The 23,223-nt window shown below is 42.2% G+C and overlaps 1 protein-coding gene across 1 annotated transcript in view; it reads right to left on the reverse strand.

The window, feature by feature from the left end:
• Positions 1-7,915: 7,915 nt before the first annotated feature.
• LOC146869614 (keratin, type I cytoskeletal 13-like) overlaps positions 7,916-23,223 on the reverse strand; it is a 51,801-nt gene continuing 36,493 nt past the window's right edge. The window contains exons 6-7 of the mRNA XM_085640171.1: positions 14,917-15,062; positions 7,916-8,930 (exon numbers count right to left, since the gene is read on the reverse strand). Coding sequence (XP_085496297.1) covers positions 8,809-8,930; positions 14,917-15,062 — 268 coding nt within the window. The 3' untranslated portion in view covers positions 7,916-8,808. The remainder of the gene's footprint in view (positions 8,931-14,916; positions 15,063-23,223) is intronic.

Consider the following 23,223-nt stretch of genomic DNA (forward strand, 5'->3'; position numbering starts at 1 on the left):
TCTTTCCCGCAGAAACTTTAATCGCCAAAGTTACCTTTACATTTTTATTGTTGCCTGAAAACCTCTGAACACACAAGGACATGTTCTTTGCAGCAGGCATCTTAATCCTCTGCGCTACTTTAGCATGAGTGGAAACAACCACTAGAAAAAACTCCCATCTCTCTCCCTCAGACACATTATTTGCCAAGGTTAACTCTACATTTTTATTGTTGCCTAAAAACTTACAGACATACAAGGACATGTTCTTTGCAGTAGGCACCTTAATCCTCTGCGCTACTTTAACAGGAGTGGAAACAGCCACTAAATAAAACTTCCATCTCTCTGGAGCAGGACATTAATCGCCAAACTTACCTTTACATTTTTATTGTTGCCTGAAAACCTCTGAACACACAAGGATATGCTCTTTGCAGCAGGCATCTTAATCCTCTGCGCTACTTTAGCATGAGTGGAAACAACCTTTAGATAAAACTTCCGATCTCTCTCCCACAGAAACATTAATTGTCAAGGTTACCTTTACATTTTTATTGTCGCCTGAAAACCTCTTCATACACAAGGACATGTTCTTTGCAGTAGGCATCTGAATCCTCTGTGATCCTTTAGCATCAGTGGAAAGAGCCACAAGATAAGACTTCCATTTCCGTCCTGCAGGAACCTTAATCGCCAATGTTACCTTTACATTTTTACTGTTACCTGAAAACCTCTGAACACACAAGAGCATGTTCTTTGCAGCAGGCATCTTAATCCTCTGCGCTACTTCAGCATGAGTGGAAACAGCCACTGAATTAAACTCCCATCTCTCTCCAGCAGGAACATCAATCGCCAAATTTCCCTTTACATTTTTATTATCGCCTGAAAACCTCTCGATACACAAGGACATGTTCTTTGCAGCACGCATCTTAATCCCCTGCGCTACTTCAGCATGAGTGGAAACAGCCACTAGATAAAACTTACATTTCCGTCCTGTAGGAACATTAATCTCCAAAATTACCTTTACATTTTTATTGTCACCTGCAAATCTCTCGATACACAAGGAAATGCTCTTTGCAGTAAGCAGCTGAATCCTCTGTGATCATTTAGCATCAGTGGAAACAGCCACTAGATAAAACTTCCATTTCCATCCTGCAGGAACCTTAATCGCCAAAGTTACCTTTACATTTTTATTGTTGCCTGAAAACCTCTGAACACACAAGGACATGTTCTTTGCAGCAGGCACCTTAATCCTCTGTGCTACTTTAACATGAGTGGAAACAGCCACTGGATAAAACTCACATCTCTCTCCAGCAGGAACATTAATCGCCAAAGTTCCCTTTACATGTTTATTGTCGCCTGAAAACGTATGAACACACAATGACATGTTCTTTGCAGCTGCATCTTAATCTACTGCGCTACTTTAGCATGAGAGGGAACAGCAGCCACTGGATAACACTCCCATCTCTCTCCAGCAGGAACATTAATCGCCAAAGTTACTTTTACATTTTTATTGTTGCCTGAAAACCTCTGAACACACAAGAGCATGTTCTTTGCAGCAGGCAACTTAATCTACTGCGCTACTTTAGCATGAGTGGAAACAGCCACTAGATAAAACTTCCATCTCTCTCCAGCAGGAACATTAATCGCCTAAGTTACGTTTACATTTTTACTGTTGCCTAAAAACTTACAGACACACAAGGACATGTTCTTTGCAGCAGGCATCTTAATCCTCTGCGCTACTTCAGCATGAGTGGAAACAGCCACTAGATAAAACTTCCGATCTCTCTCCCAGAGAAACATTAATTGCCGAGGTCACCTTTACATTTTTATTGTCGCCTGAAAACCTCATGATACTCAAGGACATGTTCTTTGCAGTAGGTATCTGAATCCTCTGTGATCCTTTAGCATCAGTGGAAACATCCACTAGCAAAAACTTCCATTTCCGTCCTGCAGGAACCTTAATCGCCAAAGTTACCTTGACATTTTTATTGTTGCCTGAAAATGTATGAACACACAAGGACATGTTTTTGCAGCAGGCATTTTAATCCTCTGCACTACTTTAGCATGAGTGGAAACAGCCACTAGAAAAAACTCCGATCTCTCTCCCGCAGACACAATATTTGCCACGGTTAACTTTAAATTTTTATTGTCGCCTGAAATCCTATGAACACACAAGGAAGTGTTCTTTGCAGCAGGCATCTTAATCCTCTGCGAAACTTTAGCTTGAGTGGAAACAGCCACTGGATAAAACTCCGATCTATCTCCTGCAGGAACATTAATCGCCAAAGTTACCTTTACATTTTTATTGTTGTCTAAAGATTTACAGACACACAAGGAAGTTTTCTTTTGAAGCAAGCATCTTAATCCTCTGCGCTACTTTAGCATCAATGGAAACAGCCACTAGATAAAAGTCCGATCTATCTCCAGCTGGAACATTGATAGCCAAAATTACCTTTAAATTTTTAGGTCTCGGCTAGGCAGTGCATGCGCTATCTCGTCGAGAGATGCTGTATACAGTATAGTGGGGGAAGCTCTGCCCACTTTCCAGCGGCTAGGCAGAGCATGCGCTGTCTTGTCGAGAGATGCTTTATACAGTATAGTGGGGAAGCTCCGCCCACTTTCAAGGCTTATTTGTGATTGGCTTGCATCATATTTTCAGCATTGTGATTGGTGCTTGGCTTGGTAATCCTGCCTCCTGACGGGCATGTCATTTTTTCCCTTCCTCGGCAATCAGCCCCTTTACTTCCTAAACAGTTTTGCTCCCCTGCCTCTCCCGTTCCCTCCTGTACTCTGTGAATTCTTCGACCACCAACACCTTCCCACCCCCTCCTGTTCGTGTCTTCTTTTACAGTATGTGGTTTGCAAACTCGCCCATGTCTGTCACATGCTCGGAAAAGGGTTTGTTTCTTCCTGTTCCTGAGTGATGGATAAGCGGCCCTAAGGTCCCCTTTTGCATCTTTATCATTTCCTTCACCATCTTCAAGAAGAAAGTGTCTCGGAAAGTAAATTGTTTGCCATTTGCAGCTAGTGTGTGGACTAAACATGGGCTACTGTCCGATATCTGCATTGACCGGATGGGAGTAAGCGTTGCTTGATGGAGGCTGATATTGTAGCTGTAAGTTGTGAGGGAGGGAATTCGCAGTGTGGACAAGTAACGCACAGTAGTACATACCAGCACAGTTTAAATAAAAAAGTGGCACTGGCCACCTAACTTCACCTTTAGGCGTAACGTAATCAAGTACACAAATTAAGTAGGGAGCATTGCCCGGGTTAGGATTAAATACATGGTTTAAACTAAGATTAGATCTGCCAGTCTGGTAATGCCTTCATAATGTGGCCGACCTGCACTTGTAGTCGGTCAACGGATAACATGGAAGGACAGCCTTGTATGTCGAGGCTTTGAAAATCTTATCCACAAGATACAGGTATCAGTCTCGGAGAGCAATGACTGTCATTTGTTTTGATGTCTTTTATATGTGCCTGATGCAGGCGTTGGCTATCGCCAATACGTTTAACATTAACTGCATACACTATATAAACAATACAGCGTTTCTGATTTGTGGTGACCTGGGTGTTTGCATCCAAAGAACCAAGCTGTTGCCAACATTCATCTGTTTTAGAGTAGAAAAAAGGTCTTTTGTTGACTGAGTGACTGAATTCTCTTGCGATTCTGTCATTTTGTTTGCCGTCCAAGTTACTTAGGTGTCCAGTACATCACATTTGGAAGGAGCCATCACAAACGTGGAGGTTTCATGTTTCATGATCAATTCTAAGTTCCTAAATCTGCAGATAGTTGCAGCGTCTGCACGACAGTCCTTACTTAGTACTAGCGTGTAAAGGAACTATACAGAATGTGTTTCTGTTCACCGGTTTCAAGCCTCCACCGCAGTATTGATCAGTAATCCTCGCACTGGTTCCCAGAATACCGCGTGAAGTCATTTGAGCTTTTTAAGGTGGTCCCTGGTGGCAATAGGCATGTTTAAAGGGCTCCAAGGAGAACTGGGGGTTGATCCATGTCAGGCTAACGTTTTACAGCTGTAGCCATCTTTAGGCGCTTAGTCCAATGTAAAGAGATGTCTAGTTCTGACATGCCCCGGCAGTACCTCTCCCACTAGTGGCTATCCAGAGCCAGTTTATTTTTGCTTCTACTTAAAAGTTCTTATAAGTGACGGGACAGTACACATGCAGGCCTCGCAGTTGCTTTGGCAGTCCATTATTCCCATCCTTCTGGCAATAGTTAGACTGCACTTGGTTCTAGAGGGTTAACGGACCGCCAGATATTCACAAAATGGAAGGGAAGCGGGGTACAGCTCTCTGTGTGCCGACAACCCCCCTCCAAAGGGAGATTCCTGACATAAAGCTTGAGAGCAGCGAAACAATCCTCAATAAATGGATAAGTAACTTCGACCAGAGAGTAGGTTTTTGCAACACTATCAAATGCAGCGTGAAATTGTCAAAACCTGGTTCACCCTTTTATGGGATTATAGAAAAAGCCTGGAATCACACTTGTGGATTTCCAGGGTGCATTCAAGAGAGCAAAACAGTCACTCAGAGTCCCCCCACCTGCCCCCAGCTCTACCTGTACCAGGCTATGAGGGATAAACATATTTGGCAGAGATTGTCCATGACATGTCTATTAGCAAAGGCCAGTCCTTTTGGTACCCTGCTTTGATGTGACCACAGCTATTGCCAAGTCACAATTGTCTTTATCATAGATTAGATTAAGTTAGTTTGTGAATTCTCAAGGTGACCCTGTGCTGTCTTTTCTCCAGCTTTGTCATCCAGCAAGCAGGGTCTGACATTTCTCGTGTGCTGTAGCTCATACAAGGCGAGAACTTTAGGGAGGGAGAGTTAGCCCCACATCATTTGAAAGACTTGCAATAACTTTTATGAGAAAATTGAAATGTTATGAAAGGCCCTCGCAACGCTGGAGCGGGCTTTTAATAGCCAGCAAAGCCCACTACGGCGGGCTCTAATGCTGTATTAGCACATTGGAATGTTGGAGCTCCCTTGAAGACCATGAAGTAGGTCAGGGTTGATAATGGCTGGCTTAATAATGGCAGGTATAAGCCTTCTGCTCCAACAATTCAATGTTTTTCTTCATGTTTCTTGCTTTTTAGGTCTCGGCTAGGCAGCGCATGTGCTGTCTCGTCGAGAGATGCTGCATACAGTATTGTGGGGAAAGCTCCGCCCACTTTCTACCCATGCTTTTGATTGGCTCAAATCTGAATTGTTGCATTCTGATTGGTTGCCGGCGTATTAGTCCCGCCTCCTTACTGCCATGACGTCGTGTTTATCCTTCCATGGCTATCAGCCCCTTTACTTCAGCAACTCTTTTGTTCCTCTGCCTCCCCCTGTTCACTCCCGCAGTCTGTGACTTCTCTGGCCAACACCACCCCCCCCCACCCACTTCCGTTCCTGCCTTCTTCGCCCGCATTTTTGTTTAGAATGCAATAGGACTCGCGTAACTACGAGTCGTATTGCATTTTTTTCATATGATTGGTTGCCTACATTCGCACTTTCTTTTGCCTAACCTGTCCAGACTCTCGCATGCGCGCGATGCTTTACATTGTGCGCATGCACGCCAAAAGTCTCACTCTGTAGGCAGAAGAGCACCGCCTAAGTATGGGTTCCTTGCACTTTAATTTTTTTCATTTTTGAATAGATGGTTGGCAGAACTTTTTTATTTTTATTGTTGCTTTCTGCTCAATGTTGGTTGACATCCGCTGCTTTACTACACAACGCAAGCCTGCTCCGGAGCCGCCCGTAGCATAAACCGCGCCTGGTATCGCAAATACCCGGGGCACGCACGGCCGAACCCAGCCCTGCCTGCTGGTCACACCTGCGGGGACTTCGGGCCATCGCTGTGACTTCTTCCCTGAGCCGCACTTGGTCGAGGAACATATCCTAGCTGAGGCGTTCGACCGCGGACCGGTGGATTATCTGTGGGGCTTGCAGACTGCTGGCTGGGAGTGCGGTGCGGCGGCAATGAGACGGCCCGGGCCTGCCTGACTGAAGCCCGTGTCGGATGCGACTCTCTGCTGTGGAGCCGGGGCCTAACAAGGGAGTTTGCGCTGTGGCCCACCCAGCTTCCCGCTCTGCGTGACGACTTGCCCAATGAGGCCGCAGTGGTCTTCCATCGCAGCTCCCGCAGTTGTAATTATGAACCAGGTGGGCACATCTTTCATCGTGCACCAATAACTGCTCGCCCTGGAGGGAGCCAGACGACGTGCTGAACGAACCTGACTAACTGCATCCCATTCACCACTATTGAGGGCGTGTAGGCATGGTGGACCGGCCTGCTGCTCCAACGCTGATTGCCTGCATTGACTCCACGAGATGACCAGGTGCATTACAGAGGAGCACTGCCACTGCCTCAACCATCGTGACGGTGCGTGGGCCTGTAACAGTGAGTACCCATTTGGACCTGCAGGCCTCTGCGGCCCTGTGTGTGTGTGCACTGGCCTGTAGGCCCCCCCTGGAAGGCATGTCTGTGCACTACTATCACTTCTGTTTTACTAACACTACTATTAATACTCTCTTGCTAACTTTTATCACTGCTCTCCTGGTAACTTAACTGATATCACTACTCTATTGGTCATGCTGTAACTGCTTTACTAGTAAAACTGCTGCATTACTATTCTGCTACTTCTAAAGTCATTGCTAACCTGCTAACTTATTTATCTGATACACAGTATATTAATATATTAATAATAGCAACTACCCCACTAAACTCATTAATATGCAGAGACCAATTGGCATTGCCAATGCTTGTTTGATTGAGCTATGCATCATCCATTTTTACCCCTGCCCTATTTCCTATTTCCAGCCCTGGCTCTCTCCTTGGCACCGCACCTGCATAAACGCTGGTAAAGAATCTAGATTGGGGTATTGTAGGCTGTGCATACATGCAGAGTCAGCGCAAAAGAACAGCTGGCGTCTGCTTGGGGTTTCTAGACAATGACAAAGCCTTAAGTAAAGTTTACTTAGATAGCCTGTCTTGTTGTACAGCCTCAGGATGCGACAATTGTGCAAGACACTAAAGTTGTCGATTCTTACCGTTACTTCATTTGTGTGTTCTTCCCAAAGTGCTATTTACCCCTGGGCATCCCTTGTTTGTGATCTTTTGCTATAAAAACCCATGTAACCGTCATTCAGTGTGCTTCCTCCTTGAGTATCTCTATGGTGCTTGTCGGACGAGGCCCCATTCATGAATGCCAATAAATGATCTATGGTTTGTACTACACTCCAGTGTCGATTCCTCCTTACTTGTTTAGAACCCATGCACGAAGGGTGACCCTGCACCAGTGGGTTTTTAATAAATCCGCTTCCACAGATGATGCACACTGAATGAGGAACTGGTTCAATCCCTACCAACCATTGTTTAGGTTTTCTCTTTTGCATTAAGTCAGGATTGCATTCTCTGCGATGGACTACTATGTGTAGAACACATTATTATCTTAAGGGTCTTGTCCACTGTTTCATCAATAAATCTAATCATCTTATCTGACCATAATGTCACAATAAAGATGTTCGGAAAAAAATAAATCACAGCGTTGGCCCATAGTCAGGTCAAGTTTTATAATATCATGTTCCGTGCAAGAGAAATATCAAATTATAGTGATGAGGATTGACAGTTTCCATCTTTAACTATATAACAAAAACCTATCTCACGAGTTGTCAACTTTCTCTGGTTGGATCCACGTGGCTGCCAACAATTTGGCAGATACTAGAACTAGTAGTTGTTTCTCTCTCAGAACTCTAGTCTGCATATTTGGCTCAATCACTGAGAACTGCATATGTTGTTGCCACAGTGACGGGATTCACTGAAACGTTCTGTGTACAACCAAACAATTTGGTGGTTCAACTGTGTTCATAATAATCAACAAGGAAGTGCAGAGTGTACCAACTTAGAATGATGAGAAGCAGAAATGAAATCTAGAGTAACCTTGAATTTGCAGAAGTCAGAAAGGAATCTTTATTAATCAGGTTTATAGGAGAGAAAACAAACCCTTTGATAAAAATGACAGTGGCACCTTCAAAGAACCTTATTTAAGAAACATCTGAAATTGTAAAGAAAAACTGTGAACAAAACCTTTGAATGAGACTGTATGCTGTGTCCCTCTGACCTTCAAAATGTGCTAATGTAGCCCACTTTATAACTGCACAAAAATCACCTATTCAAAGGACTATATCAGCTCACGTTAGCCCTTGAATGAGACTGTATGCTGCGTCCCTCGGACCTTCAAAAGAGCATTGCTAATGTAGCCCACTCTATAATTGCACAACAATAACATATTCAAAGGCCTATATCAGCTCACGTTAGCTCTTAATCAGCCCCGTGCTCCAATATCCATCTCTCCACTTATTTTAAGGCAAATATCTGTGCTCTGATAGTCAGTGAAGAGTGAGGTGATGAGCGTACATCATGTATCCACTTTAGCAACAGGAAACAGTACAGGAATGTGTTAATACAAATCAGACATTGTGATGGGGACATTGTTTATGCAGTAAAAAGCCTCATGAGACCACCCTCACATTTTTATCTAATCTAGCAATGAGAGCATGACTGTAAAACATCACTCAATACCAAACTGAGCAGTGGAGACATCAAAAGGCCTTTTAACTTTGTGAGTTGGGATCAACAGAGGTTCCCAAGGACAACTGGTTCCATAAAACGGCGGCTGGCCTGAAGTTGGTCTTTTGATTTACATTTAATTGGTCAAGTTAAATAGCAAACTTCACAGTCTTTTCCTCAGTTAGTAGTTACGATTTCTATTTTCTGTGGCATAAAGATTCCATTCCAGGGTCACAGGTTGGAAGTTGTGCTGACTGTGTTCAGAATCTTCGTTCTGAGGATGACACCACCTTGCCATCAACCTCCTCGGTCACGATGGTTCGGACCTGAGTGGTAGATGTGCTTGTTTTTGTGCTGGAGCCGGCAGAGGAGCTAGATCCTCCTAGGATACAAAGAAAAAACATATATTACCGATAACACCTGTGAATTTACTATTTATATTAAATCTGACCCGTGTAGCAAGAAACATTTAGGAATTTAGAAGGGAGACATATAATCACATACATTTATAGGAATAATATTGTGATGAAAATCACCCATTTTTTACAAGTTCATTATATTTAATGTCTAATTGTTGAAAGAGAACAGATCCAGGTGGTGTGCTTATCTGAATCCCATGCCTATATTTGGTAAAACTTAAAAGTCAATTACATGCTAATAAGAATGGCACGGCCACTAGAAGGAAAACGTAAGTTCTAACGTGCATGGACACACCAGTGTTTCTTATGTCCTTCAATGTATAGAACAATCTCCCCGATGTTCAGAGACCAGTTAGATTAAATTAAGGATAAAAGTGTGCAAGCATTGAGGTTGGCAATAGATAGAACAACAAGTGGTAGATTTGCCATTCAGGACTCTGCGATATGTCTTTAAAAACTGTGCGGGTTGAAATCCGTTGCATTAGCTTGTGAAAAACTGACCTATAATTATTATCAGTCATTTTTATTTCAAATTCAGTGTGAAGAACCTCATTAACTCTAAACATCTAATTGGCTATTATTATTGGATGGAAGTAATTTGCATAGTCATGAAGGTCACACCTTTGATCCATCCTACTTCTGTTTGCATCATTACAGCTTCTGAGGACAATAGTGCCTGCTCCTTTAGTTAATAATGAGTGCAATCACATTGTGGTGTTGGCCACTGGTACCAAAGCACAAAGCAGAGATGAGCATGGGCACATTCACAGTCTGGCTCGAGTAATGCAGAGCATTCTTTAATTATGATTTCTGTTTTGTTCTTCTTCCTACACTTTGCTAAAATGTTTAATAAAATCTATACATTCTCTCCTTAATAAGACCGTTCCCCCACGTTATCTAAGGTGGGATGAGCGGACTACGTTGGGCGTCACCTAATTTGCACGTTCCTCCTAAATTCCAGGAGGGACACAGTCACATGGCAGGCAATTCAAATAAATGACCGCCCTTTCATAAACCTATTTGGTGCATCTGTATGAATTTTAATTCCCCTCTGGGGCTGCCTTTTATTTTATTTTTTTTTTTCTAGTTTCAACTTCATTTATTTACAAAACTCTAAATAAATATGGATAAATAAAGATAACATTAGCAAAAAATAAATATGGATAAATACAGAAGGAAATGTCAAAAAAATAAATACCATAATACCGGGAGCCCTAATTATAGCATTAATCCAATAGCTGATAGCATTACCCAAGCCTTGCTTGTGGGCTCTGGTTCTTTTTTTATGTTTGAAAAAGCTTTATTGAGATAATATTATACAGAAAAATATCAGCAAGAGAGAACATAAAATAGTAAACAAGTAACACAAGATATGAACATAGCTGATATTATTTTAAAAACCGAAAAAGCTTTTTTATACATTTTTAAGGGGAAAAAGAGGGAAGAGGGAGGGAGGGAAAAGAAAGAAAGTGGGAAAGTGGAAAGAAGAGGAAGGGAAAATAATATTTAATGCTAAAACATGTCAACAATAATCATTAAGGAATGCAAAACAGGAGTGATCCATGGTCAGTACATAAAATATAAGATATAATACATTATAGATAATAAACCAGAGGAGTAAGCAAAAGGTGATAGAAAAGAAGAGAGTCAAAAAATATTTCAAGGTGGTTTAAAGTTCTCCGAATTAGTTTGTGAAACCATCTTCGTGGTCAAAAGATCAAAATATGAAGTGAGAGGTAACCAGAAAAGTTCCACATTGCGAGGTGGCTTACAGGAAGAAGCAAAAGAAACATCAAGTCTATGAGTGTGACATAGTGCATTCCACCAAGCTTGAATGGAGATGCTGGTAAGGGATTTCCAGTTCGAGGAAATGTGCTGGAAGGCAAGAGCAATCATGAGGTCGTAGAGACCATGAGAGTGTGGAGGAATATCAAGCAAGTCAGAAAGGCTGCCAAGAAAAAGGAGGGGGATAGAATACGGAAAGGAAAGTTCAAAAATATGGGTGATATATGACCAAACTTTATCCCAAAATTTTAAAACAGAAGGACATAAAAAAGAGATGAAGAGTATCAGCCATAGGCGAAGCACAGGTCCAGCAGTTAGCATTAGAGATAGAGGGAGAAAAGCGAGATAAAGAGAGAGGAGAGCGGTAAAGGCGATGATAAAAATAAAACAGGGATTGAGTTAGAGAAGCAGAACGAGAAATCTTTAAAGATCTGGCCCAAATTTTATCCCAAAGAGCAACAGACCAGGAAGTACCTAAATCCAATTCCCAAGAGAGTTCTAATTTAGTTTTATTACGAGACGGATTGGGGGAAGAAAAGAATTTGTAGATAAGAGAAGCTTTGGGCAAAGTGAGAAGAATTGGAAGGAGAGGGGAAGGGGTAGAAGTGGATATGGAAGAGGGGAGAGAATAGAAACGGTCAAGAATAATTGCCATAAGGATAGAAAACTTTTGTAAAAAGGAATGGGGACAATGAAATAGAAGTTGAAATTTAGGAAAAGAGCAAGGTACTAAGCCATCAAAAAGCTGATTGACCCAAATGATACCTTTTGAACGCCAAGATTTCCAACAGATAGGTCTGTTTTTGAGAAGAATGAGTGAATTATACCAAAGAGGTGAATTTAAAAAAGACTCACGCGTCGTGTTGGAAAGGAGAAATAGGGGACGCAAAAGAGAAGAAGTATGTTTAAATAAGGGTGGAAGAGTATATGATGAGTTGGCGGAAAAACGTAAGATTTCGGCGAAAGAGAAAGGTAACAACAACGATTGTTCGATGAGGAGCCAAAGAGGAGTAAAAGGAGAGGAGCCTGATGTAAGCCATCTGGATGCCTGGCAGAGAGAGAAAGATTTATGATATAGACTGAAATCTGGAAAATTGACTCCTCCATTAGACTTAGGCTTCCGAAGGTTAAGTAAAGAGATTCTAGATTTTTTGCCCTTCCAGAGAAATTTTGAGAGACATGAGTCAATTCGTTTCACCCGTTCGACGCTTATGACGGAACGGTTCCGTCATGCACGTCGGTTGGGCTGTGCTTATGACGGAACCGTTCCGTCATGGCCCCGCCCGCGCACGGAACCTTCAGCGTGGCGCGGAAATCCGCGCCGCGCTGAAGAGGTTAAAATAGAGAAGAGGAATGTGAACAGGTAACATAGAGAAAGTGTAAATCAACACAGGAGCTATCATCATTTTTATGGTATCTAAACGACCCCACCAGGAGAGAAAAAGAGGGTTCCAAGTAGTAAACAGTTTTTCAATACGAGACTGAACGGCAGACATATTTAATTTAACGGAAGTGGCAATAGAAGAAGAGAACCAAATTCCTAAATATTTAATTTTTGATTTATTCCATGCAAAACCTGTAGAAGAGAAGAAGTGAGGAAGACAAACAGACGTAAGGGGGAGGATCTCAGTCTTGTCAGCATTGATTTTATACCCCAAGACTAAAGAAAAAGAGGTGAATTCAGATAGTAAAGAAGGAATAGAAGAGGTTGGGTCAGATATGAATAAGAGAATGTCATCAGCGTAAGCAGATAACTTTAACTGGTTATCACCATATGGGAAACCAGATATAGAATCATTATTGCGAATAGAAGATAAAAAGGGCTCAAGAGCAAGAACAAAAAGAAGCGGAGATAAGGGACATCCCTGACGAACCCCTCGATGAAGCATAAAAGAAGAAGAGATCTGAACATTGACAAGAACAGAAGCTTTAGGAGCAGAATAAAGTAAGGAAATAAGAGAAATAAAATTGGGTCCAAAACCATGCCAACGTAAAGAAGCAAACAGAAAAGACCAGTCAACTCTATCGAAAGCCTTCTCTGCATCAACAGAGATGGCTGCTAAGGGGATAGAAAGAGAGGAAGCTTTATTTAAAACGTTTAGAAAAAGACGAGAGTTATCAGAAGTGAGCCTACCTTTGACAAAGCCACATCGCTCTCTGCCAATGAGGTGCGGCATAAAGGATTCCAGACGCAGAGCAAGTACTTAGCCAGTAACTTATAATCCACGTTAACTAGCGAGATCGGGCGATAATTTTTGCAAAATTGAGGATCTCGACCTTCCTTAGGAATAAGGCAAATAGTAGCGTCCTGGAATGTGCCATCTGATTTACCAGAAGCATAAAAGGATTGGAAAAGGACAAGAAGTTTAGGAAGCAAAAGGTCAGAAAAATGCAAATAAAACTCAACCGAAAAACCATCTGAACCAGGAGTCTTCCCCTTAGTGAGAGTATTCAAGGCGGTGGAGAGTTCATGTAATGAGAGGTCAGTTTCCAGATCTGGAAAATTGAGGTGAGAAGTAATGGGTTTAGGGATTGCCTCCAAATAAGCCTGGATAAGAGTGGGGGTAGGAGGGGATTCCGGAGTATAGAGTTGCTGATAAAAGGAGCGAAATTGGTCGAGAATATCACTATCCTTATGTAAAAGAGTATTATCTGAAGAAAAAATAGAGTCTATAGTAGTACAATCCTTCCGTGCCTTAAGATAATTCGCTAAAAGTTTCCCTGATTTATTGCGACCACCATAGAAACGGGCACTACTACGGAGAAGTATAGATGAGGCATTGTCCGTGGTACATTTATTGAACTCCAATTTAGCACGTAAAAGGTCCGGAGGAATTATTTTGTCCGAAGAAGTATAAAATTTATGTTCTAATGCCTTGATAGTAACTAATGTAGACTTTTTTATTTGGAGACGTTGTTTCTTTTTCTTGGAGACAAAATCAATTATAAAACCTCTAGCAGTAGTTTAAAGGAATCCCATAAAATATGAGGGGAGATGCTAGGGTCACAATTAATTAAAAAGAAATCGCGAGTAAAGGCACGGAATGAATAGGAAAAAAGAGGGTCAGTAAGAAGGGAAGCATTAAAACGCCACCGAGAAGATTTAGGAGAAGGAGAGAGTAGTTCAAGATCTGTCACAACAGGTGCATGATCCGAGATAACTATGGGCTCAATAGAAGAAGATAGTAAGAATTGAGATAAAGGTTGAGAAAGAAAAATGTAATCAAGACGGGAGAAAGAGAAGTGAGGTGGAGAGAAAAAGGAATAGTCTAGAGTGTCAGGTTGGGATAGCCGCCAAGAGTCCACAAAGTGAGATTGGAAAAGAGTGTCAAGGAATTGTTTAGGAGATTTGTGGGGAAGAAAGCGTACTGTAGATTTACGGTCAAGAAACGGGTCAACAATCTGATTACAATCTCCATCTAAAATAAAAAATTCATTTTGATATTGAATACATTTTTCTGTAATAGAGGGCCAAAAAAGGAAATCAGGTTGCGTGGGGCCATAAACATTGAAAACAGTCAAAGAAACAGAATTAATCAATAACTTAGCAAGGATCCATCGACCATCAGTATCCTTTTCTTGAGACAGAATTTTACATTTCAACCGCTTGTGACATAATACAGCAACCCCGTTTTTTTTGTGAGCAGCAGGGGAAATCAAGACCGTACCCACCCAACTCCTTTTAAGTTTAAGTGACTCAGCTTCTGTAAGGTGAGTTTCTTGCAAAAGAACTAAATCAGGGTTATAAGATGCTAAGTGAGATAGGACTCTCTGTCGCTTAATTGGGCTAACAAAACCTTTTACGTTCCAGGAAATAACTCTGAAATTGCAAACAGCATAAATCAATAAGAACAAGGATCACATTAACAATCAAAAATATAAATATACCAAAAATCGTATGAAAAGTACAAAGGATAAGAAATAAGGGCATGCAATAAAGAAAAAGAGCATAGTTACAAAAATCAACAAGGTATGAAGAGGAAGAAAATAAATAAGATCGTATAAGAAGGATGATAGAAGAAAAATAAAAACAATACGGAAAGGTAGGAGAACTAGAAGAGAAAGGGAGGGAAAGGAAAATGGAAAAGAGGAAGAGGAAAAAAAGAAGATATAAAAACAAGAAGAGACAGTACATGTCCAGCGGGACGACTGAGGGAAACATACCTGAGGGGAACAAAATGAAGAACGATGGGGCAATGACGACACGCAACAAGTCGAGCCAACCGAAGACCGGGGAATCCAGCCACCCCAGGACGGGAGACGTAAGGAAATAGAGCCAAATATAACGGAGGGAAATACAACGAGTTGATCTACATAAATGAGAAAAGAAAGTACAGAAAGAAATTAACAACAAGAAATGGAGAACCAGCAAAGACAAAAGCTGCAAAAGAGATAAAAATACTATGACGCACTTATCAGAGAACCTGTGAGGAGAAAAAGTTAGGCATAAAGCAGTAAACAGTAAAAGAGATAAAAAACACTATGACGCACTTATCATAAAACCTGTGAGGAGAAAAATGTAGGCATAAAGCAGTAAACAGTCAACCATTAGGAGTAGCTGAGGTATCCATGACGCTATTAGTCTGGATATGAATAAAGTTTTTAAGTTCCGCAGGATCATGAAAGGACCAGGTGCGATTTTGATGAGTAACTTTAAACAGGCAACGGTGAAACAAGCCATATCACGCCCCAAGAGCTCGAAGAGGCGCACGAAGATTTAAGAATTATTTCCGTCTAGAGGCCGTAGCATTGGAAACATCCTGTGAAAGAAATACTCTCTGACCCTGCCATGTTATTTGACGCTTAGATCTTGCTGCTGAAAGAACAGATAAAAGATCAGTGAACTTCAGAAACAGAATAATGACACCTCTTGGTTTAACAGCTGCATCAGAGCGGGGACCCAAACGATGAGCCCTTTGAATGGTAAGGGACGTAGAAGGTGACATATCCAAAAGCTTCGGAAGGAAGGAAGTAAAGAAAGTCACAGGGTCATCTCCTTCAAGGGACTCCGGCAAGCCATAAATACGAAGGTTATTCCTCCTATTTCTATTTTCCAAATCTTCAATGTGCTGTTGAAGGGCAAGAACAGATTTTTCCAAACAGGAAATACGCTGAGAATGAGTACTTGTTTCGGAGATTTGCTGCTCAACCGATGACAATCTACTATCCAAAGCCAGCCATTTCTCCTCAAACTGTTGCATCTTGGTATTGGTCTCCTCAACAAAAGGACGCAGAGCGCGAATCTCCTCTAACAATAACTCCATTGAAATAGAGGACGGAGGGGTAGATGGCGGCGGTGAGTCCTGCTTTTGTCGTTTCGTAGATGAAGAAGAAGAAGAAGCAAGTTTAGTCGAAGACGACTGTGTAGGACGATGAGGCGCAGCCCCAGCCATGTGACCTGCAAGTGAAGAGGGAATAGATTGTGAAGAAGAGGCTGATGTAGCCGTAGCAGAGGTGCCCCTCGACGGAACAAAAATAAATTTGGGTTTGCGCAATTTGCCCATAAACTCTCTTCCAGAGAAATGAACTATGCGAAAACCACTTGACGTGAAGAGATGGAGGTCCAACCAAGGTAATACCGTGACTAGTGAGACCTCAAGGGTAGTATCGAGGTAAACATCGATGACTTGACAGAAAAAACAGCTCCCAATATGTATCTCGCTAGTGAAGAATATATTTCAAGTCATTAAAAACTGGGATTGGTGGAAAACAGCGCCATCAAAAAACTGACATTTGGAGGAAATTGTCAAAATAAATACATGCCAAACACCATGACAATTGAAATGTTATAAAAAACCTTCAGTCTCACAGGTAAAAGGATGAAAAAAGCCAATGAGACGCCAGAAACATCATAGAGATTAATTGCGGGCATGTCAGTTTAGAACAAAAGGTTTAATGAAGGAAAAGTTCTCCATAAAGGGCGCAGTTGCATGAAGAGGCCAGTAGATGGCACCAGCGTATCACGCCATGTTGAAGGAAAAAGCTTTGTGAGGAGATTGTAACCTTAACGAAAAAAGGTCCAAAAACGGCTCAAATAATGCCGAAAAAGCACTCACCGGCGTCGCTCTGTGTTCCGGTTAACGGAACTAATCAAATTAGGGAGATTAAATGACCCAAGTCAGGAGCGGTGAAGAGAAAGCCGTCCCGTTGCGGCGGAGCTCCCGTCTCAGGCGGCCATCTTGATCGGCGCCGAGACCACGCCCCCTCTGGGGCTGCCTATAATGTCATCTGTTATGCTACTGTTTTGTGGATCTATTCTATAAGAAGAAAAGCTACTCACCGCCTTTTACAGCTGCTGATGTTCAAGCGGCAGATCTGTGAAAAAGACCTCTTTGTTAACCATGCGGCAGATAAAAAAACATTTATACAATTCAAAACCATAGATTGTATAGGATGAACTATAGAGTCTACTGACCTACCAAGAATGCAATAGAAGATAAACATTGGTTTTACATTATACAGCTATTTTTAAATGTATTAAGGCCCTCTTCATATTCTCCATCATATGATGGTTTTGTAACAAACACACACTCCCAGAAGAACTGAAGCCCTCATCATACTCCACAAAGCACCCTGTTGAGTCCAGATTCTGTTGGCATCAATACTCGTATTTATTTAAGTTACGTCCATGCGCAAGACGTACAACGTAGGGGTTGCCATGGACAAGGACGGCGAGGATGAGGAAGGATAGAGAGACCATGGCATGGAGGAGGCAGCCACAGTAGGTAAGTGCCTTTTTTATAATATTTAAATTAGGGAGAGTGGAGGGGAGCAGAGTATTTTTCAACTCTGTGGAACTCCGCGCAGTGGCACTATGCCAGCTCTGCCCGGGGTTAGATAGGTACCAATTGGTGCAGTGAGTTTCATCTGTGGGGACTCTAAATTATAGCTTCTTTTCAGTATTAAACTAAATGTCAATTATTATGCATGAATTTCTGACACAAGATTATCTAGGTACACCGGAATTAGTAAACCTGTCATTGCGCCTGGTATAAATCAAACACTACATTTTTTAATAAGTCAGGAATAGCATGATCCCAAGATCTTCAGTTAACATGCTATGCTATGCAATGTAGTTTTTGACAGAGTGACCATCACCAGTGAGGGTATCCAGGTGCTTGCCGGTAGGTAGGTGTGGGCTTCCCTGGAGTCAATCAAAGAGCCAAGTCTTCAGCTTCTTGTGGAATTTGAGGAGCGACACAGAGGACCTGATTTGGTGGGGAAGGTTGTTCCAAGTCTTAGGGGTGGTGTGTGAGTAAGCGCAACCCCCACTCTGTTCTTCTGTATGCAGGGGATGTGTGCGAGTGAGAGACTGGCTGAGTGGAGGTGCGTGGATCATTGGTGGAGGTGGATGCATGTGTTGAGGTAAGTGGGGCCTCTGTTGTGCACTCTACAACAGTGTGACAGAGGGAAAATGTGAATTGTTTGTTCGCCATGAGAGTCTTGCGAGTCTTTGAACCCTGCTGTGTGTTTTAATTTGAGCTCTATTCTTGGAACTGATTGCAGAAACTATCGATTGCTGCTGGCGGGTGGACGTTGCGGACGGGACTGCGAGGACCAGCAGCCCCGTAACTCCCATCAGCTGCATCCTCTTCCCGCCCCTGATATTGAACTAACTGACAGGAGAAGGGACGGGAGAAGCCCGGGACAAGGGCGGGACCGTTTGTGGCCGTTAGTGGCCGGGAGCGGTCGGGCTAGGCCACCCTCATTGGTTTTGTGACCCCGCTATCCATTGTTTTGTCACGTTCTGTGTGTCTATGACCGTGAAAATATGAGCAGGATAAACCCTTCAGTCTCTATACATGCCAAAAAGCATAATGAGACTCCAAACCAACCACTACCTAGCCTGACCGCCATTGACCGTATGCTGCAGAAAACAATAGGGGTGGTGGTTAATGCTATTGAAAACACCGAACGCCGCCTTTCTTTACCTGCTGGCACTTCCCCCCCCCTACACGCGGCCAATACATCGTTCCAAACAATTAACTCCCAGGATTCGATTTTGGCCCCGTCTTTTGCGGCTTTACTGGGATCCCATCCTACTTCCACTACTCAGTCTGTTGTACCTATATCAGGTAATGACTCCCCTGATTTTATCCCAGTTCCACCCAGGTTATCACTGTCCCCTACTATTTTCTTCAATGAACCACCTTCCGATTCTCCAGTTCAGTTAGGGGTTGTTCCCCTAAACCCTACTCGTGAGCTACCTATCACTCCAACTCCGGTTTCACCCTCGTTGTCAAGTCCATTAGTTCATACCCCGAGGGTAACAACAAGAGGGCAGAAAGCTAGGTGCACCCTAAAGCAATCTAATAGAGATGGGCAAAATGCTAAACATGTAAAGACTGCTAAAATATTTAAATGCACCTCTGGTGATAATAAACACAAGAAGGTTGCTTCTAAATCTACTGACACGAGAGGAAGAAAAGCTGACAAGAACCTACCTAGGATTGCATCCATATTATCTCATGAAAATGGCTCGCACGCTATATCAGCAGAACAATTAGCCATTTCATCACCCTCTCTTCCATTAAGTGAGGGCCTTTTTGAAAAAATTGAGCATCTTATGAAGTCCCTAATGACCCCACTTTTGGAAAGGGTAAAACGTATAGGGGAAAAAATGGATAATATGGAAATAATAATGAAAACTCTTTCCACCAGTTCCGGGCAAGTGGCGGATAACTCACTTTCTAAGGCTATCCCCACAGAACCACGCACTGAGCCCCATTTAACTGGTTTAATTGGTTCGGATAAAAACAGACAGCTATTAACTGTCCCCAGGCCTTTAGTATCTCTTACATCGTCGAACACTGAATTCGCTGCTAATCAACCTTTTGCACCTTTGGGGACGACTAAACTCATGGAAAGAGGGAAGGCGTTTTACATAGAGACACTGAGACTGCAGGTCGTACGACTAATATTCATAATATTCCAGGTCCCCCTAGGGAACGTTTCACGCCAGCAACCTTGAAGAAGTCACTCCCACATATTGATTTACCCCCACAATCATTACCATACACTGTTGTTTTAGTTGGGGTTCCAGAATTACCACAGGGAAAAATAGAAACTTTCCCTGAGCTAAGAAATAAAGCTGCCCACTGGCTGAATAAGAATAGGCCGTTACCCCCTAATATCTCCGGGGAAATATTGTTTGTAAGAAGGTTAAGCTGGTTGGGCCGTAGGAGAAAGGATACGATAGGAGACTGTATTGTTATACATTTTAGGTACAGGCGAGTGATTCATCATATCTGTAACTCTTCCCCTTATAGTGCTAATACCGATATTCAAGTTAGGGATTTGACTTTTTTTTATCCCCAATTTTCTTGCCATTTATTAGACACTCAACTTGGAGATTCATAAAACTTGGGTTGGAGTGAAGGGCCTAGATTACGATATAACATTCCGACCTCAAATTATTATGATCAGCTTTCTGAATTGGAGAGAGTGGATTGACTCAAGCCGGAGGGATTATTACCCACGGCCATGTGTAATCTACCTACCCCTGGCGTATCGCCGGATCATACGTGCAGGGGTGTTGAAGTATTTGAAGACCTCTCTCTGCCCATTATCCAGTCCCTTAACCAAGAGGATCCTCTGGGAATGGACCCAAAATTTGTGACCCATAAAGATGACCCATTACTTAAAATTCTTTTCTGGAATGTTGCCGGTCTTCGCTCCAAGGTTCTGAATGATATCTGGCTTGCTTTTATACATGATTTTGGTATTCTGTGTCTCCAAGAAACATGAGCTCCTTCTGAAATACATCTCGAGGGCTTTAAAACATATTTTTCTTCAGCATTACCTTCTTCCTCTGGTAGGGCAAAGGGGGGTTTGACCATTTTTGTTTCTAACACCCTTTGTTTTACATCAATAGTCCCCATTAAGTTGAATGCAAATTTTCAAATTCTTATTCTTCATTGGAACACCTGCAAAGCTTTAGTTATTGTGAATTTTTATAACAACCTTTCTGTGTTTGATTTGGCGAATGTAACCAAGGAAATATATTGTTCCCTTCAAGAACTGCTTTCAAAAACTCACAAGGAGTTGGTTCTAATATGGGGCGGGGATTTCAATCAAAATTTATGTACCCATAGTGGCAACATTGTTTGTGGAATAGTGGATGAAAATGGCGCTCCGATAATTCACTTCTCTTACACTCCACTTGGGTATTTCCTGAATGAGATCTTAGGTGGATTAGACCTTGCACTAGTTAATGACATGATGAATCCTCCCATACCGGTAGTACCAACTTTTAATGGAAGAGGCAGGCCATCCACAATTCATTTTATTTTTCTTTCTATGGCTGCGGGTAAAGACCTATCTACCTGTAAAACCCATGATATTGCTATTAGCGATCACTATCCAATTAGTCTTACCCTAAAAGCCCCCAAGAATCATGAGAGGCTTAACATCAAGGTAACAATAACTCAAAACAATTTAACATTAGATAGACTAAACGGATATTCATTAAGATGGGAAAGGCAGACCCGATGGCTATTACAGTCTCGCTGGTTACAAAAATGGGTTCAGTGATTAATAATTGCCTTGATCCAGATACTTCCAACGAGGGAATTAATGATAATTTTGCAACATTGTTAGTTGCAATAAAGGATTCTCTATCCGTAAATCTTAAGAATGGCAAACCTAAGGGATGGATTGATTCCTCTTGCACAAAGGCTTACAAGAATTTGAAAGCAGTTCTTCATAACAAGGCAAGGAATAGTAAGGAGATTGAAGCCCCTAGAATTAATTACAAACAAATCTTAAAACGTAGGAAGAATAACCTAAAGAAAGAGCTCTGGGACCAACTGCATAAAACATCTACTCTCGGGGACACTGCTGCCTTCTGGAAGGTTGTGAAGTCCCCTTTTTTAACCGAGACAACGTCTAAACCCAGCGTTGAGGTTGCGATAGATGAACAAACATGGCTTGAATATTTTGAGCGGATATTCAGCCTCCCTTCAACTGCTGCTCCTCTAATTCCTTCCAGTTTACAAACACCTTTGTCAATTAACATTTTATATGAGGAGGTGGAGCATGCCCTAAAGGCTAGCAAAAATGGTAAAGCTCCGGGCCCCGACGGGGTACCAATTGATTTCTTTAAATTTACTATGGACCTATGGCTCCCAATTTTAACGAGGGTCCTTCGAGCTTCTTGTGCATTGGGCCCTATTGATTCTTGGTCCAAATCAATTCTTGTCCCTATTTTCAAAAAAGGGGACCGCCACTTGCCATCCTGTTATCGATCTATCTCTTTGTTAGATTCGCTCGGGAAAGTGGCTGGTCGAGTTATTTTAGAGCGCCTACAGCAATGGGCATTGGATAACAATGCTCTCTCTGATCTACAATATGGGTTCCGTGAGGGCCTGGGAACCACAGAGCAAGCCCTTAACCTATCCTTATTAATAGGCAAATATGTTAATGCTAAAGGGGTGGCCCTTTATTTGGCATATGTGGACCTCTCCGCAGCATTTGACTGTGTCAGCCACACCAAGTTGTGGACTATCCTAGAAAATATGGGAATAGAGGAGCCCCTAATACTTTTCTTGCGCGAACTGTACTCAGATGCTACAGCTCGCATGAGATATGGTTTGGGAGGCGAGGTGACAAAGCCGTTTAGAGTGGAGCGTGGTGTTAGGCAGGGGTGCGTCCTGGCCCCATTTTTATTCAATTTATATACTAACGGCTTGGAGAAAGCCATGCTAATAGGGGCACAGGACCTCCCTACTATAAACAATCGCCCTATACCGGCTCTACTCTATGCGGAGGACGCTGTAATTCTAGCACGTACTCCACTTGAATTACAGCGAGCCCTTGCGAAATATCACTCTTTTATGGATAATTTGGACCTGAAGATTAACATTAAAAAAACATTTGTAATGTCCCTCGGGTCAACGAATAGGAATAGAATGGCCTTTTCTGTAGATCATCAAAAACTAGAGAGCACTACCACGTATCCATACCTGGGCATTGTTTTCGATCATAAATGCTCATGGAAAAGTGCCATTGAGTCTAGGAAACTCACCTTTGCTAGAACAACAGCCGCTTTGGTCAATTTTGCTAATAAACTAGGCAGACGACCCACGGTTGAACTCTTGGAGATCTATAAGGCAAAATGTATAGGTAGTGTAATTTATGGGGCTGGTGTTTGGGGTTATGCTAAGGTTGATGAGGTCCAAAGAGTAGAAAACAGTTTCTTACGATTCCTTTTGGCAGTCCCGCGGACCATCTCGACCTACGCATGCCATCTAGAAGTAGGGTTGCCATATGTATCAGACCTAATCAGGATTCAACCCCTGTTATTTTTTTATGTTTGAAATGCTTTATTGAAGAAAAAGTATAGTGAACAACAAAATACAGATGATATAAAGAACATTGTCATACAGAATCAAAAAGAGAAAAAAAATAGAGGATCATCATGTGTTAAACATAAGAAACCTGAGGGAAAATTAAAAAGCATTTTGTAAAATT

Source organism: Triturus cristatus, chromosome 1_1 (genome assembly GCF_964204655.1).
Source record: "Triturus cristatus chromosome 1_1, aTriCri1.1, whole genome shotgun sequence".
In the NCBI taxonomy this organism is placed as follows: Eukaryota; Metazoa; Chordata; class Amphibia; order Caudata; family Salamandridae; genus Triturus; species Triturus cristatus.